General features: G+C 41.0%; 1 protein-coding gene across 13 annotated transcripts in view; it reads right to left on the minus strand.

The window, feature by feature from the left end:
* Window positions 1–2,183: 2,183 nt before the first annotated feature.
* Window positions 2,184–14,241, minus strand: part of RAPGEF2 (Rap guanine nucleotide exchange factor 2) — a 144,721-nt gene continuing 132,663 nt past the window's right edge. For 8 of the 13 annotated variants that reach the window (XM_072120446.1, XM_072120428.1, XM_072120474.1 and 5 more), the window contains 13 exons: window positions 13,080–13,237; window positions 12,143–12,383; window positions 11,460–11,843; window positions 10,905–11,116; window positions 10,699–10,822; window positions 10,060–10,083; window positions 8,899–9,122; window positions 8,308–8,484; window positions 6,626–6,778; window positions 6,136–6,352; window positions 4,775–5,334; window positions 4,124–4,447; window positions 2,184–2,556 (listed from right to left, as the gene is read on the minus strand). In XM_072120446.1, coding sequence (XP_071976547.1) covers window positions 2,531–2,556; window positions 4,124–4,447; window positions 4,775–5,334; window positions 6,136–6,352; window positions 6,626–6,778; window positions 8,308–8,484; window positions 8,899–9,122; window positions 10,060–10,083; window positions 10,699–10,822; window positions 10,905–11,116; window positions 11,460–11,843; window positions 12,143–12,383; window positions 13,080–13,237 — 2,824 coding nt within the window. In that variant the 3' untranslated portion in view covers window positions 2,184–2,530. The remainder of the gene's footprint in view (window positions 2,557–4,123; window positions 4,448–4,774; window positions 5,335–6,135; window positions 6,353–6,625; window positions 6,779–8,307; window positions 8,485–8,898; window positions 9,123–10,059; window positions 10,084–10,698; window positions 10,823–10,904; window positions 11,117–11,459; window positions 11,844–12,142; window positions 12,384–13,079; window positions 13,238–14,241) is intronic. The other 5 variants (XM_072120461.1, XM_072120438.1, XM_072120470.1 and 2 more) reach the window with 4 other exon arrangements.

The raw sequence follows: 14,241 nt of genomic DNA on the forward strand, positions 1-14,241 counted from the left end.
AGACATAGCAGTGGATGTTTTTTTTTAGCCACATCCCACAGTGACTAACACTTTAGTGTGAGCAACTGCCTGTGGAAATGGATGATGAATGACAACTCCAGGCTGATTTAAGGGATTTAAGATACAGTTTTATGTCAGCCCATTCAAAACCACAGTGTGGTCTATGTAATTGATACCCGAACACAACACCAGGTGGTACAGAAGTCATAGTCTTGTATGGGCCCTGGGACATCTATGTTGGATGAGGGACCAGTTGATCTCAGTGCTGTTCACTGATGAAAGTTGAATTAGACCAATCAGAAAAGATGTTCACTAAAAATGTTGGAGACATCGAGAAGAGCGCTACATGTCTGCCACGGTTGTCAGCCGATGAGCCGTTGGTGGTTGCGGTGTTCGCGGTGGGTGAAGTGTTAGGTGGCTAGTCAATACTAAACTGCCCTACACTTAGAGAATGGTGCAGTGACAAGACCATCTACTTGTATAGCGTTGTTAGTCATTGTCCCTCTGCAAGAACACAATCCCTAACGTTTTGTGAGTAGTGTATGTATATGAGGATAGAAAAGTTGAGCACTGCCACAGCCCAGGTATTACAGAGCTGTAATAATTTGTTGGGAATCTGTTCCTTCCGGAATAGATATCCTGGTTTTGCTTTAATCCCACATCATTTTGTTAGGCTTCCTTAAAGTCATGCTTAATGGTAAGGGGGCTGCCTTACAAGGAAACCAATAGAGGCATGGTATTCCTTGTCCCATTTAGGAAACCTTATTTGCATATTACTTTGACATATGTGACACTGATTTAATGTCCAACACAGACTATGAAATGAATGTTAGATGTGTGCACATACACAAGTGAACCAGCCGAGGAATCAGTCACCGGGAACTGTTATAATATTTATTTATTCTCCAGCTTCATACAAACTGGATGTAGAAGCATAAACATAGTACATTTCTACCATTTTCAACAAAAATATAACCAATATGTACAATTATTGTATTAAAAATACAAAAGAGATACAGACTATACCAATGTCTTTCTAAAAGACATACAGGTACAAGTAGTATCAAAAGCATGATGAAATCACCAGTTAGTTGTACATTCTGCACTTGACATCACAGAGCGAGGTTAGCAGTCCTATAATCTACCGTTATATGATGCTTCAACGTTTGTGCAATGTGAGATAGATCTGGTCTTCTGCCTGCCTGTGTGCAGCAGGTCCATCACCTACATAAAAAAAAAGCTGGCAAATAAATGCATATTACATGGAAAATTACATAGGCATAACTAACAATGTGATATAGAGGGAAGGTAGACAAAAGCCATGATAACAGGATAGAGAATCATTAAATAAAGCACTGTCGTCATTGGAAACAGTGAAAAAAACACTGTCAATTCATTCCTTGTTTTCTTTAAAGTTGTATACACACACATATATATATATGTTTAACTACTGATCAATATGATCAGTTTAGATCAAAATGGAAAAAAAAAATCGTAATAATCCAAGATCATAAGTTCCTCACACAGGAGTATTACTCGGATTGGCAGCCTTCAGATATCCGGAGTCTGTGCAAAGGGATGGCGATTCAGTCATGAGCGTGTACAATAGCAGCTGTGAGCAGGTGAATGCTACACATGAGCCTTCCTACAGTCCGCACTTCATATTCATATACATGAAAGTGCTGCCTCGCTAGGGATAGCAGAATGACAATGGCTGTGGATTTTTTTTTGTAGATGGAAGGATGAAAAAGAAAAAAAAAAAAGCTACCGATTTACTCAGTATTAACAACTAGTAGCATTAATTGAATGTCCCAAGCTGCCGTCACTTTTATATAATCCAGTTCTTATTTCCACTTAAAAATCTCTATATAAACATAAAAAAATAAGTCATAACTTAGGTGTGAAATAACACTGTAAATATCCTGATGTAACAAGTCAGATCTCCAAACTCAATGCGTGCACCTCCTCTCAGAGGCCGATTCACGCCGGGGGTCATATTGTAACAGTATTGTAAACAGAACAAAACCAACTAGAAAAAAAAAGAAAACTGTGTGTAAAGAAACTATTGAAATGCAATCTCAGCTAAAGTTAAAAATGGCTGATATAAGCACATGGGCTAGCTTGCCATACAAAGCGTAGACAAAGCTAGATACAGGACTAAAAGTTAAAACCGAGAGTTTAAAAAAAAAAAAAAAAAAAAAAAAAACACCATCCAGGCATGAAGAAGTGCAATAGAAGTCATTGCTGATGTGGTGACTGACAAGTTTGGAATGATACTGTGCAAGATTCAGCCAGCTACCATCAGATCACAGCTTCCTGCACAGTCTGTCTCAGAGAGGACGAAAAGTGCCACGGTGATGTCTTCACAGTATTTCACATGCCAGGGAGTAGGACAGAAGTATATTGATGCCCAGTGCTGCTTATAAGGCAGAGGGGGAGGAAACGGGTCCACCGCCTCCGGTCTTAGCGGGCATCCTCTTGTGCTCTCCTTTACAGGTGGCTGATCCTAGAACCGGACAAGGTCTGAACCTCATACAGCAGACACTTGCTCATCATCTGCAGGAGGAAAAGAAATGCATATGATGAGACACATTTACAGAACAACTCTCAGAGTGCATCTACTGTCGATAATATGGGAATACTTGTCAATAACGACTCAGGACATACACTCCCCCCCCCACCTTGGAAGCTGGGATTAAGAAAAAAAAAAAAAAAACTCCACAGCAGTAAATGATTATGTTTCTTAGAGGACATTTACCACCAGATTAGTGGGGTTTTATATAGGCTGCTCATTACTGGCAGAGCGGCAAGAGGAGGCGGCTTACAGTGGGAGGCGTGCATAAATTAAAGTCCTTGGAAGACGAGAAGGACTTTTACAAAAAGTTATTTCAGTCCCCTAGATGTAACGAGCAGCCTATTTAGGGCACTCTACCTCCAGTAATCTGGTGGTAGATAAACAAAAAATCCATTTAAAGGACAACATTATGGAAAAATATTAATAATAAAAGTGAACGTTCCTTGTTTAAGAAGGCAGATTATTGGTCACCTGCACCAACATTTAACCCCTTACTTAGTGCAATACTTGTGGGCCCGTTTCATGTATCCCTAACAGCGATGTGATGTAACAGCATGTCATGTGTTTAATACATTTTACAGCTCTTGAAACTTAAGTTATGAATATCTGAAGTTACAAAGCCTTACTTAACTCCTAAAGAGTAGCTAGTCCTTTGAGCAGGTGATAATAGTAAACTCTGTAAAATACTTTACCAAGTATACTATAATATACTATGTACTAATGTAAGCAAAGCAGCTTCTTTATGAAGAGATTAGAATCTCCAGGGGCTGTCTGTAAAGAGTTAAGTTGTTAGGAGCTCTATCAGATTAGTATCTGTGGAGATGCCCATGTTGTACAGAGAGACAGAGCCAATTTACATTAATTGCTAAAATAAGGAAGAAAGGGAGGGGAAAAAGACACAGAACCCCTCTCTTTAATAAAGGATAGTACAAAGTTTACTATCTGCACTTTTCATTTATGAAATGTTGCAGGACGTTTAGTTATACTTTAGTGCTTTAGGGTGGTCTCACCTACAGTTTCCATTTTCTTGGAGCAAAGATGTTGTATATATCCACAATGGTCAGTTCCAGTGGGTCATGTCGAAATATAAGCCATATCAAAGACTACTGGAGACCACCAGAGCTTGGCCAATATATTACAGAATTATAGCTAGGTTCTTCTCTTAAAGTTAACTTCTTAAAAGGTCCCAGCATGTGCAGCATTCAGTAATTACTCTCACTATAGGCTTTTAAAACCTTACATCAACATATGAAACTCCACCTAATCTGGGCATGTGACAGAGCGGCTTCTGACATCAGGGTGCGAGTCATGTGGTCCTCACACTAAATCACATCCTATGAAACAGCTTCCTGCCATGTGACTAGTTAAGGTAAAGTTGCTTATGTTAATATAAGGTTGTGAAAGATTTCAACTGGATATTTAAGTAGCAGAAATCTCAGTAAGGATTACCATATCTCATTACTTGACGCTGCATCTACACGGAGGAACCAGTTTAGAGCAGAAAAAACACCTGACAGTTTCTCCTATAGAGACCCTTACATCACTTACCGTCATCTTTTGCAGCTACCCCTTGCGTCTGATATATAGCAAGCCTCGGGTCCGTCTCATTTGGTTTATGCCACTGTGGCTTGTTAACCGTCTTGCTACAAGGCGTATTATGAGAAGGTGGAGATGTGGCAGGCGCTCCTTCGCTGTCACTTCTTCGGGCCATCATCCTGGAGCGCTGTAGTGCTACGTTATAATCTGGAGGTTTCCTAGATAACTGTGGGTGTCCGTCCGTAAACTCTGCTATGGGAATTCCTACATATCCTGGCGGAGTTGGAGGCGGCTCTCTGTATCGTCCATCCTTCCGTGCTGTGGTAACACAATACACTACCATAAGAGACAATTATTGTCACAACAGAAACGAAACAAAGAAAATAAAACAAAACTAAGTCTCAAGTCTAAAAACGTCTAATGCTTTTCAGTAATGTCTAACTACACAGCCGTGTCGGTAGGCTCTAAGGCCCACTTCTTTGAGGGAAATCTATTACCATAATTGTAATTACAAGTACAGGGAGTCTTAGGTGCAAAAGTCTGCAAAGCAACCCTGCCTCCCACAAGTGTAGAACTAAAGCTTTTTCTATTCTACGAATAGTGCCTAGAATCTAGAAAAAAATTATACAAGAAAAAGCAAAAAGTGATATAAAACTTTCTTACCGATCAGGCCTTTTGATGAAGATGCGGTTACTGCTATGTGGGTGGGCACAGGCGGAGCCTTTGTGTCCTCTGACGTATGGGAGGTCAGGCTACTGGTTTCTGCTTCTAGAGAAACATCTTTTCCACCTCTTCTCTTAATGGTGCCAGTGTCTCCCTCAGAGTCCTCTCCCCAGTAGCCAGTGGATGATGCCCAGCTTGCTCTGGACTGTGCTTGATCTAAAGACTCTCTTCCCTGATTGTGTCTGCCATACTTTGTGCTATGATCAGGAAAAATGCCCTGGTCTAGATGAGTCCCTGGTGGCCAATATCCTGCTCCATCTGATGTGCCATCATAATGTACATGACCAAATGGAATAGTGTCCCAGCTCCTCTGATGTGGTATAGTCTGTATGTTATCATGAGAACCGCTAGAACAAGAGGTCCAACTACCACGTCCACTGTCAGCAGCATCCAGTGATGCCCTGTCACCTTGGTCCTGGGAAAGCTCCTCCATGCTGGGGGACGACAGAACTGTTGCAGCAGCGTATAAGCCTCTATTCTCTGCCAGATGTGCGTAAGGGCTAGAAAAGAGGGGGAAAAAAAACATTCAATGATGATGTCATTTTCACCATTCCCCAACCGCCACACACCACGCAGATGTAGTATTTCCATTTTCATGTTGTCCCCTGGTCCAAGGTAGCCACTCACTGAGTAAGGCGGTCTTATGTACCCCTCAGAAACTCTGGTTGGTGGAGAATGTGCGGTGGGGCTCACTTGAGGGTACATTCACACGACGTATGTTCGCCCAGACTAACATACAGCCGCACGCTGGAGAGCCCTGCTCACTCCTCCTCTTTCCGTAGAGAAGCAATTGGCCGCACCGTAACACAGTGAAATATAGGACATATCCTACATTTTGTTGTGCATGGTCAAAATGCGGTGTGACAATGGGGCTTATTTACGGGGCGGATGCGCTTTCGTCGGATATTCTGACTTATTCAGGGATTGCGCGGCTGTGATAGGTATTTAGCAGGGGATTGTGTCGCACGTGATCAAATTTTGGCACAGCTGTGCTGGCTTTTATGCAACAGAAATCGGGGGGCGGACCGTCAGACAATCCGACTGATTTGGACTGACCGCGGGATTTAACATTCAAATTGTGTCACAATCCAATGCACTTACATGCACCAGGAAGTAGAAGGTGAATTCCAGCGTACCTGAGCGGGGAAGCGACACATGCAGGATATCTGGTGCACGATCTTAGTGAATTAGTGATTTCCTCTGGACGTGTAAGTAAATGAGTTCCTGAATGTGTGCTTACTGCACTGTAACCGGGCACTGTGGACATCACACGTAAAAGAACCAGATACTTAGACACTTACCCTATGCAGGGGTCTACTTCCATCATGGGTCTTCTGTCAGGTCGTCCCACTCCTAGATTGGTCTCCACAATGCTCACAGAGTGCCTCTGTCGTCGATCATCATGCAGATGCATGCCATCAAATGAGGAATTGCTGACAATGCTGGACCGGGAAGAGATCTCACTGTGACCAGAGTCTGAGAAGTTATCCACAGTGCCACTGGCTGCCAAAGTGTAACCTGCAATGTAAATCAGGAAAACAAGTTAATGGAGGGTGAAAATTTCAGCGCCCACTACAACACTAATTTCTACTTTCTACTATTCCAATTTACATAAAGCATTGGAAAGAAAAATTGGTCTGGTCATATAGTCTCATGAATGGTTAATAAACTTGCTAGCTAAGAGTTGCAGATGTAGAAAGATGGGATTACTGTTTCTCTTCTGTGTCAGGCACAACAATTACAGAGCTACACACGAGGGTGACTGTTTTTCGGAAGAGCGGGCCATAGTACCTTTTCTAGGAGAGCTCTGTGGAGAGGTGGGTGGAGAAGAGAGCTGCGATGAAGCATTCGACAATGTGTCATCTGCCCCTTTCTTGTGCCGTTCTAAGCTTCCTTCTTCTGATAACGAAAGAATTTTCTTTAACGCTTGTGGTGAGTTGATGCCTTTTAGAAAGGATATACATCAGAATGAAAGAACCTTGTCTAATTGTATAAGGGTGGGGGGAAGGAGTCTGACTCATTGTAACTTGATAGTTACAACATGACTTAAAGAAGCTACATGTCTATAGAGCAAATAGAAGGAAACTAAGCTTTAGGGGATGTTCACACAATGGTAATCCGCTGGATCCTGCTTTCAAGCTTCTTTTTTCTGCAAACGATTTTGCCACAGATTTTCCAAATGAAAAATCTGCTGGAAACCATCATGCGAGGGAACTTCATTCACTTGTAACGAATACTAAGTTAAGACATTTTAAACTTTAGGATACAAAGGTGCTAGTGTCAAGAATCTTTCCTGGCTACTGTAGTGAACTAGCTCCTAAATCTACTCCTCACCTTTAATGGGAGTCTGCCTCCTCCACAAGTGTTATTATCTACTGTCAGCATGTTCAAGAGGAATGCACTTGCCATACACTTATATTATGTATGCCCATGATACCATCTACAAGATACCCAATATAATCTGTATGCTAATGAGACCGTTGGTGCGTCAGGAAGTGGCTGGAGCATCCAGAGAACTGCTATTCCTGCCTAAATCACTTCCCTCTTATTCCAGTGTGGCTCAGTGCTTCTAACATGACAAATCTCCTGCTTATCTGATAGAGGGTAATGGTCTAGGCAGGAATAGCTACACTATGGGGTGCTGAGGTCACGTCCCGGGTGCACTAACTGCCTCATTAGCATACAGAGTAAAAAGGAACTTCACATAATGGACAGAAATAAAAGTAATATTTCATACAGCATTTCTATAAAACATGCTGCCAACAAATGATGAAAAATGATGGGGGGGGGGGGGGTAAAATCCCTTTAAAACACAACACACTAAACTGATTATCATCTTGGAACAAGAGACAAACGTCAGTGGCATTATAAGATGAAAAAGTGGAGAAATTTTAATATACAGATAAGACCATAAAAAATAAAATACTCACCACCACCGATCCTCTACCTTTTCCTGTGTTCCCAACTCAGTTCTGCCTGCTAGTACATCTCCACATACAGGAAATGCTACTCAGACAATAAGTGGACATTTCCTATGTGTGTAATGGGACTAAGAAGGAGAAGGCAATGGTGACCTGCGCTTGGGATGGTTGTAGCTGGGAATCAATAAGGCAAGTTTATATTTAACCCTCTCTGAAATGTACAGAAGTTGCAGTCATTATTAGGACCGTCAACACGCTAAATTAATTGTGTAGCATAGATGTACTTGCTTAATATATGCAAGTACTTGGGTATGTAATGGCAGTGGTGCCTACATAGGACATGCCGGTGATAAAGGGAAAAAAAAAAAACAAAGCCAAAAAAATGCAAACTGCAAGCCCTGTATCCTCATCTATGTACCATTGTAGCACATGAGCTATGGTCATTGTATTTAATAAACATCTGCACCTACTGCCCATATTATAAACTCCACAAAATATGGTATCAAATGGTAACAAAATGGTAACAAATCCAGGAGAATTAAGTTCACTAACCGAAGGGAGGAAGATCCTTGACTGGCACCTTCTTTCTAGAAGGGTAGAGAGATACAGCGGGCACCTGCAATGCCTGATTGGTCTTTAATGTCTGCTGCTTCTGCTGTGTTGCTGCCCGTGGTGCCACTGGTGATGTATCTGCTTTTCCTGATCTCTTCTCACAAGGTGTTTTTGGCACTTAAAAAAAAAAAGTTATAAAATGAATGTACGTGACAACATCTATACCGATGTATAGGTAGAATCAGAACATGTATACAATTGGAGGCATTTTACGGTGTACAAGCCATGAAAAAGTTGATACTCCTAGTTGTGTGCCCCTCTACACCATCTCCATGACAATAGGACTGGGACGGCCAAGCCTGGTGTTTTAGCTGGTAGAGGCCAGAGTAAAATTCTCCGCCAGGGAAGACTTTGCATACAATTCACTTGTGAGCCTGATACACAGAGAGCGCATCGTGGGCCAGAGAAGGGAGTATCAGGACTGGAGGTGGGCATGTCCAGTCGTGGTAAATAACCCTGAATGAGTGCAGTTTGCATGAAGCCTTCATGCCAAAAGTGAAGCAGTAATACTATACGTAACATGTTTCTTACATGTATTTGTTGCTGGCTCACACTGCACTGATAACGTCTGTAGATTTTCTTCATCCATTTCAAGATCCAGATCGGACAAGTACTGTTTTACTTTGCGAGCCATCTGTGCATCTTCGTACAGTTTCTTGGCATTTAGAAAAGAGCTGCGCCGCACTCGCTTTTTGTGACCGCCCGTCTGCGCCACATCAAGGACAGCTGCATTGGTGCTACCTTGACTGAGTGACCTGGAAACAAAAGACCATTACCAATGAAACAACTCATTCTCTATAGCATGTTATGTAAAATAATGTAGTCATGCAAGGGTCACATGAGGGGAATTTACGCTGAACATGCCTCATTCCAGTAAGTTAAGCTACTACAAAAACAACTAAAGATCTTAAGGGGAAACAAAAAGTACCTAACAAAGCAAAAGGTTTTTAAAGCACTATCCACAAGCCATCACTACAGTAGAAGGATGAAGCAAAAGTAACCTAATCCCAACCAATCTGACTCTGGATAATGCTGCAGTTGCTTACCGCAAATAGGAGGAACTTAATAGGAATAAAAATATATATATCTACAAATACTCATGCAGCAAAAACTGGCTGATTTTACTGCAGTTACTGGAGGCGGCAGCTAAATGATAAGGATTAAAGTGTTAACTACGAATGTTTTATGGTCAGTATAGTAGCTGGTTAGTGTATGAGGCGGTCCACATTGATGACCATGCAGCACGGACCTTTAATGGTTATTGAGAAGGATGAAGCAGTCTTGTCACTTTGCGTTACCCTCTGCATAATATTTCACTTACCAAGCCCATGGAACATTTGTAACCAATGCTTAAGAGTGGGTAGGCTCAGAATGTGTAAACTAGATCTATGGCAATTCAGCAAGTGATCAGATATACACTATCTGACAACAAGATATCGGACTGTTTTAAGTGAGTTGTTAGCTCCTAAAATCTCCTAATATTACAGTGGTGTCACTTTTTACAGGAACCGCTATAACGAATGACATCCTGTTTCCTTTGAGGGACTGATTTCACAAAATCAGTAAAATATCAGTCTGCTGGCAAGAGGGTTAAAAGGTAACAAAAAGCGAAAAGCAAAAGAGTGGAAATAATGCGAATGGGTAGAATGGAAATAATGTGGCAGTGGGCAACGTGGTCACCAATAAACTCACCCCAAACTTCTCCACTTCTTCTTCCTGCAAGTGAGAGCCATGGAGGGAGAAGCAAGTGTATAGAAAGAAACAGGGAGAAAGAAAGATCACAAGCTCAGAAAGAAGGGCCAAGACCACGAGACACATGGGAAGCCAACAGACACTTCTGAATGGCACACATGGGGGCGTTATCAGTGGGGGATATTACCCTGACATACCAATATGGAGAACCTAGTCAGACCCAGCAAACATTAATGACATAGAGATATAGAACTGTTTTTTTTAATTTGAAACAGGTTGAAGAATGCCAATTTGTATGATGAGGTAAAGTTTCATAGTAAACCAAAATATTCTACATTTATATAAAACAGTTTAGTAAAACTAGTAAGGTCAAAGAGATTTTCCAACAAACACCCTTTATCCATATGGATAAGCTGGATGTGCTGTGTCGCCCTGTATGACTACGGTAGTCATACATTATGCTGTAAAGAGCCAATTACTGTAATAAGACACTTATTCGCTTATCACAGGATTGACAGCATCTTTAACACAAATGACTAGTGTGCCACTTATACATTCTCCAAAATACACAGAAAAATCTGTTGTAAGCAACAATTTTGCCACACGAAAGGAAAAAAACCTCAGAAAACCTCAACACACCTTGTGCGGAACATCAGAGCAGGGTCCATGTTCACCGAGGCCATTCTACCAACATGGCGAATTTCCTTTGCAATCATCCTCAGTTTCTCAAAGTTTACTAATCCTTCCACCTTTGAGTCATTGCCTGGATGAAAACAAAAATGTTAGTTTTGAGTCACCCTGAAGGATTTCTTATATGCAGACAGACTGGAATGTAATCTGATCACCTTCATGTAGGAAAGTAAGGTCTTTCTTAATAACAGGAAACAGAGGGATGATGGGAGGTTGTAGGTTCTGGCTGTTCAGTACATTCCGATATTTTGCCATGTTCCTTGATGGGTCAAAGAGGTCTTGCAGATCTTGGAAAAGTTTCTCATATTTACTTGGAAGTTTTTCCCAGGTTGTTCTCAGTCTTGACACTGGAGCCAAATTTAAGCCACTGGAATGTAACAAAGAATAATAAACGTGTATTCTAGATCTACCAATTTCTCACAAATCAGACATCAACATTTCAAACTTACAAAGGGGTTCCTTTATATACTGAGCATTTGTGCTCAGTATCTTATAAAATAGTAGCTATTATTTTAGCCTAGAGCCAAAAAATATACAGATAAATGTGTTTTGAAAAGGTTCCTAAAAAAGGCAACAGATTACAATATTAATTTTTATTCCTGCATGCAATTACAGTGCAGTAATTATCAGTTGCTATTTATCACTGACAGCTGGATGGAAAAGCAAAAATCTCTAAATTTTAATTGTATTATGGGTAAGATTAAGTTTACCTTATAATAGCAAACATAGAGTTAAAATTCTTGCACTCTCTACAGTGCAGTGCGATTTTGATGAAATGTTTGATGATCTTCATTCTTTTAAGCTGGTTAGTCTCTCTTAAAATTTCAGAAGCCACCCAAAAAGTTTCTTGGTTAATGACTTCTTCAAAGTTCTTCAGGTTGACACAACCAGTTTTTGACTTTAGCTTGAAAAGGTCGTCGATGTACTCTGTTGGCTCAATGTTCCGGAAAAGTTCAAAGTTTCTCATTGACAGCTGAGTTGCCACCTCAATAGTACTTAACTGAAGCAAAGAAATCTGACTCTCTCTTAACAAGTCCTGGGCATCTTCATCTGAACATAATGTCTCTGTTTCCATGTTGTTTTTAAGGTAATACCTGCAAGGAAAAAAAATGGTAATACTGACTGGCTTACTGATAGGACAATCATAAAAGCATCTTCAAATAAAATGTGAAATGATTGTACACTTAATTTGTTAGGGACATGGCTGCAATTAAATAATTTGCCACTAGATGGCGGTATGAGCCAATGTTAATAAACAGCCAGCAGAGCTATAGGATTATGTCATCTTGTGGAAATTCAAGGATCTGGGCTGGAGGGGCTGATGCAGAAGAATCAGGAATTTAGCATCTATTCCACTAAACATATACGCTTATAGAAAGGACATGCAGTATACCTGCCGCTGAGCTGTATTCTGTCTGCTAGCTTAGACAGCTGGTCGGGGAGTCGCCTCTGCTTGATGACACCTTCAGGAGTAACAGAAACCTCACACAAGGAGTAAGAATCGGGTACGGCAGTCAGGGCAAACTCCCTTATAGCCTGAATCACCACTTCCTTTGCAGTGGTGTCTTTGCTGATCATTATATAGCGGCTTTGTTGGTCGGCCTTAAACACTCGCAGCACCTGATCGGGGAGTTCTAAGCAGGGGGGAAAAAAAAAATAGACAAATACGAATATTAATTGACATCAATTGATATAAAACCACTTGAAAATGCACATCCGTGACTAAATGCCACTATAGAGCTATGAATTATTATTCTTTTTGGAGAGCCCAAAATATCTGAACCTATTAAAGCAAAGGTAGTCTTACCACCAATATATATTGGAGCACAACTACAAAGGGCAATCTGTCAATTTAAAGAAAATCCTGTTTTTACACTAGCAGCCTACACCCTTGGTCCACTGACAAAATTTGAAGGCAAAAACAGAATTATCCCAGAATTTTTTGTGTTGGAAGACTCTTTTTAAGTGCAGAGAGTAAAAATAAAGTGTGACATCTGCACAAAGCAAACAATGTACAAGCAGAACAATAAAGTAAATCAGATAAACTGAGATTTATCTCAGCCCAGTTTAACGATTTACTTTCTGTACAAGGACAGGTATAATAGAATACAGTAGATTAAGAAAATTGTAGATTAAGAGAAGATAATTAAACCTGAGAGAAACCTGAAATCCATACATATTCTAGAAATAATGGAGGTCAGATAAAAATAGCTTTAATGTGGAAAAATAAACACTGGTTGAAAGCCGTGGCGGCCGCATGTTAATGGGAATAGAGCAGTGTTAGCGGCTTCTTGAGAATGTCACTGCTTAGTGACAGGCAAAGGTCTTACCTGGGGTGGTATTAAAGTCTAAGATGCGATGATGAGACTGCAGTAAATCAGGGTTGCTGGATGACAGGGTGCCACTGACTGGGAGTGTGGCGGGCATGTGCTTGGTTTGCCTCAGACCTACAATGCTGTCATCTTGAGACTGTCCTATTCCAATGTCACTGGGAACAAAGAAACAGCACATGTTAGAGAGTAAAGGACAGCGGTGAATGTGGAGTTAGCACTAACCATCTAAGGCTATGCTCTATTCAGAGCTTCTCTCACAGGGACTGACAAGAAAAATATCACTGCCAGCAGCAGTCTTTTACAGAGACGCAGTCCTCATCATATGTTTCCTGACAGATCTAGCACAGTCCAGTCTTCCATTGTGAACACAGAATAAATCTTTCCCAATAACAACACTATGTATTATCCATTCTGCATAAAAGAGCTAAGCATAACCAGCAGATAGCCATAAAACCAACACAAGATCTTCAGAAATAGACCTGTGGATGGCTCCAGTGTTGCGTGTGGTGAAGGGGGATGGTATAAGATCCACTCGCTGTGCGGTGATAAAATGTCAGCGAGCATCCAGAGGTAATGTGTGTTTTCACCTGATACTCAGGAGAATTGCTAACGGGGAAGTACAAATTCTGTCAAGTGAAAATTTTCTCCACATCTACCTCAACAGCCACAAATTAACGTCAAGTAGAAGGACCATGGGGGTTGTGTGATACAGAGAGAAGAATAGAAAATATTAACTCTTCATTTGACATCAATTTTCTCATTATGTAAAGATGCAGAAGAGACCCGTAGTTATGGCATTGCTATGTTATCAGGTATCTATGGTGTTTATTCCTTGGAGCTCCTCATACACTACGTCACCCTGTCTTTATGGCATATGTGTTGTGAGGTATCCATGGTCCTTATACACTATGTCACCCTGTATTAGATATCAGTGGTCCTCATACACTACGTAACAGTGTAGTTATGGCGTATGTGTGAGATATCCATGGTCCTTATACATTATGTCACACTGTAGTTATGGCATATGTGTTAGATATCCGCGGTCCTCATACACTATGTCACGCTGTAGTTATGGCGTATGTGTGAGATATCCATGGTCCTTATACACTATGAGGACCACGGATATCTAACACATATGCCATAACTACAGTGTGACATA

This window comes from Engystomops pustulosus, chromosome 1, assembly GCF_040894005.1.
Source record: "Engystomops pustulosus chromosome 1, aEngPut4.maternal, whole genome shotgun sequence".
Lineage (NCBI taxonomy): Eukaryota > Metazoa > Chordata > Amphibia > Anura > Leptodactylidae > Engystomops > Engystomops pustulosus.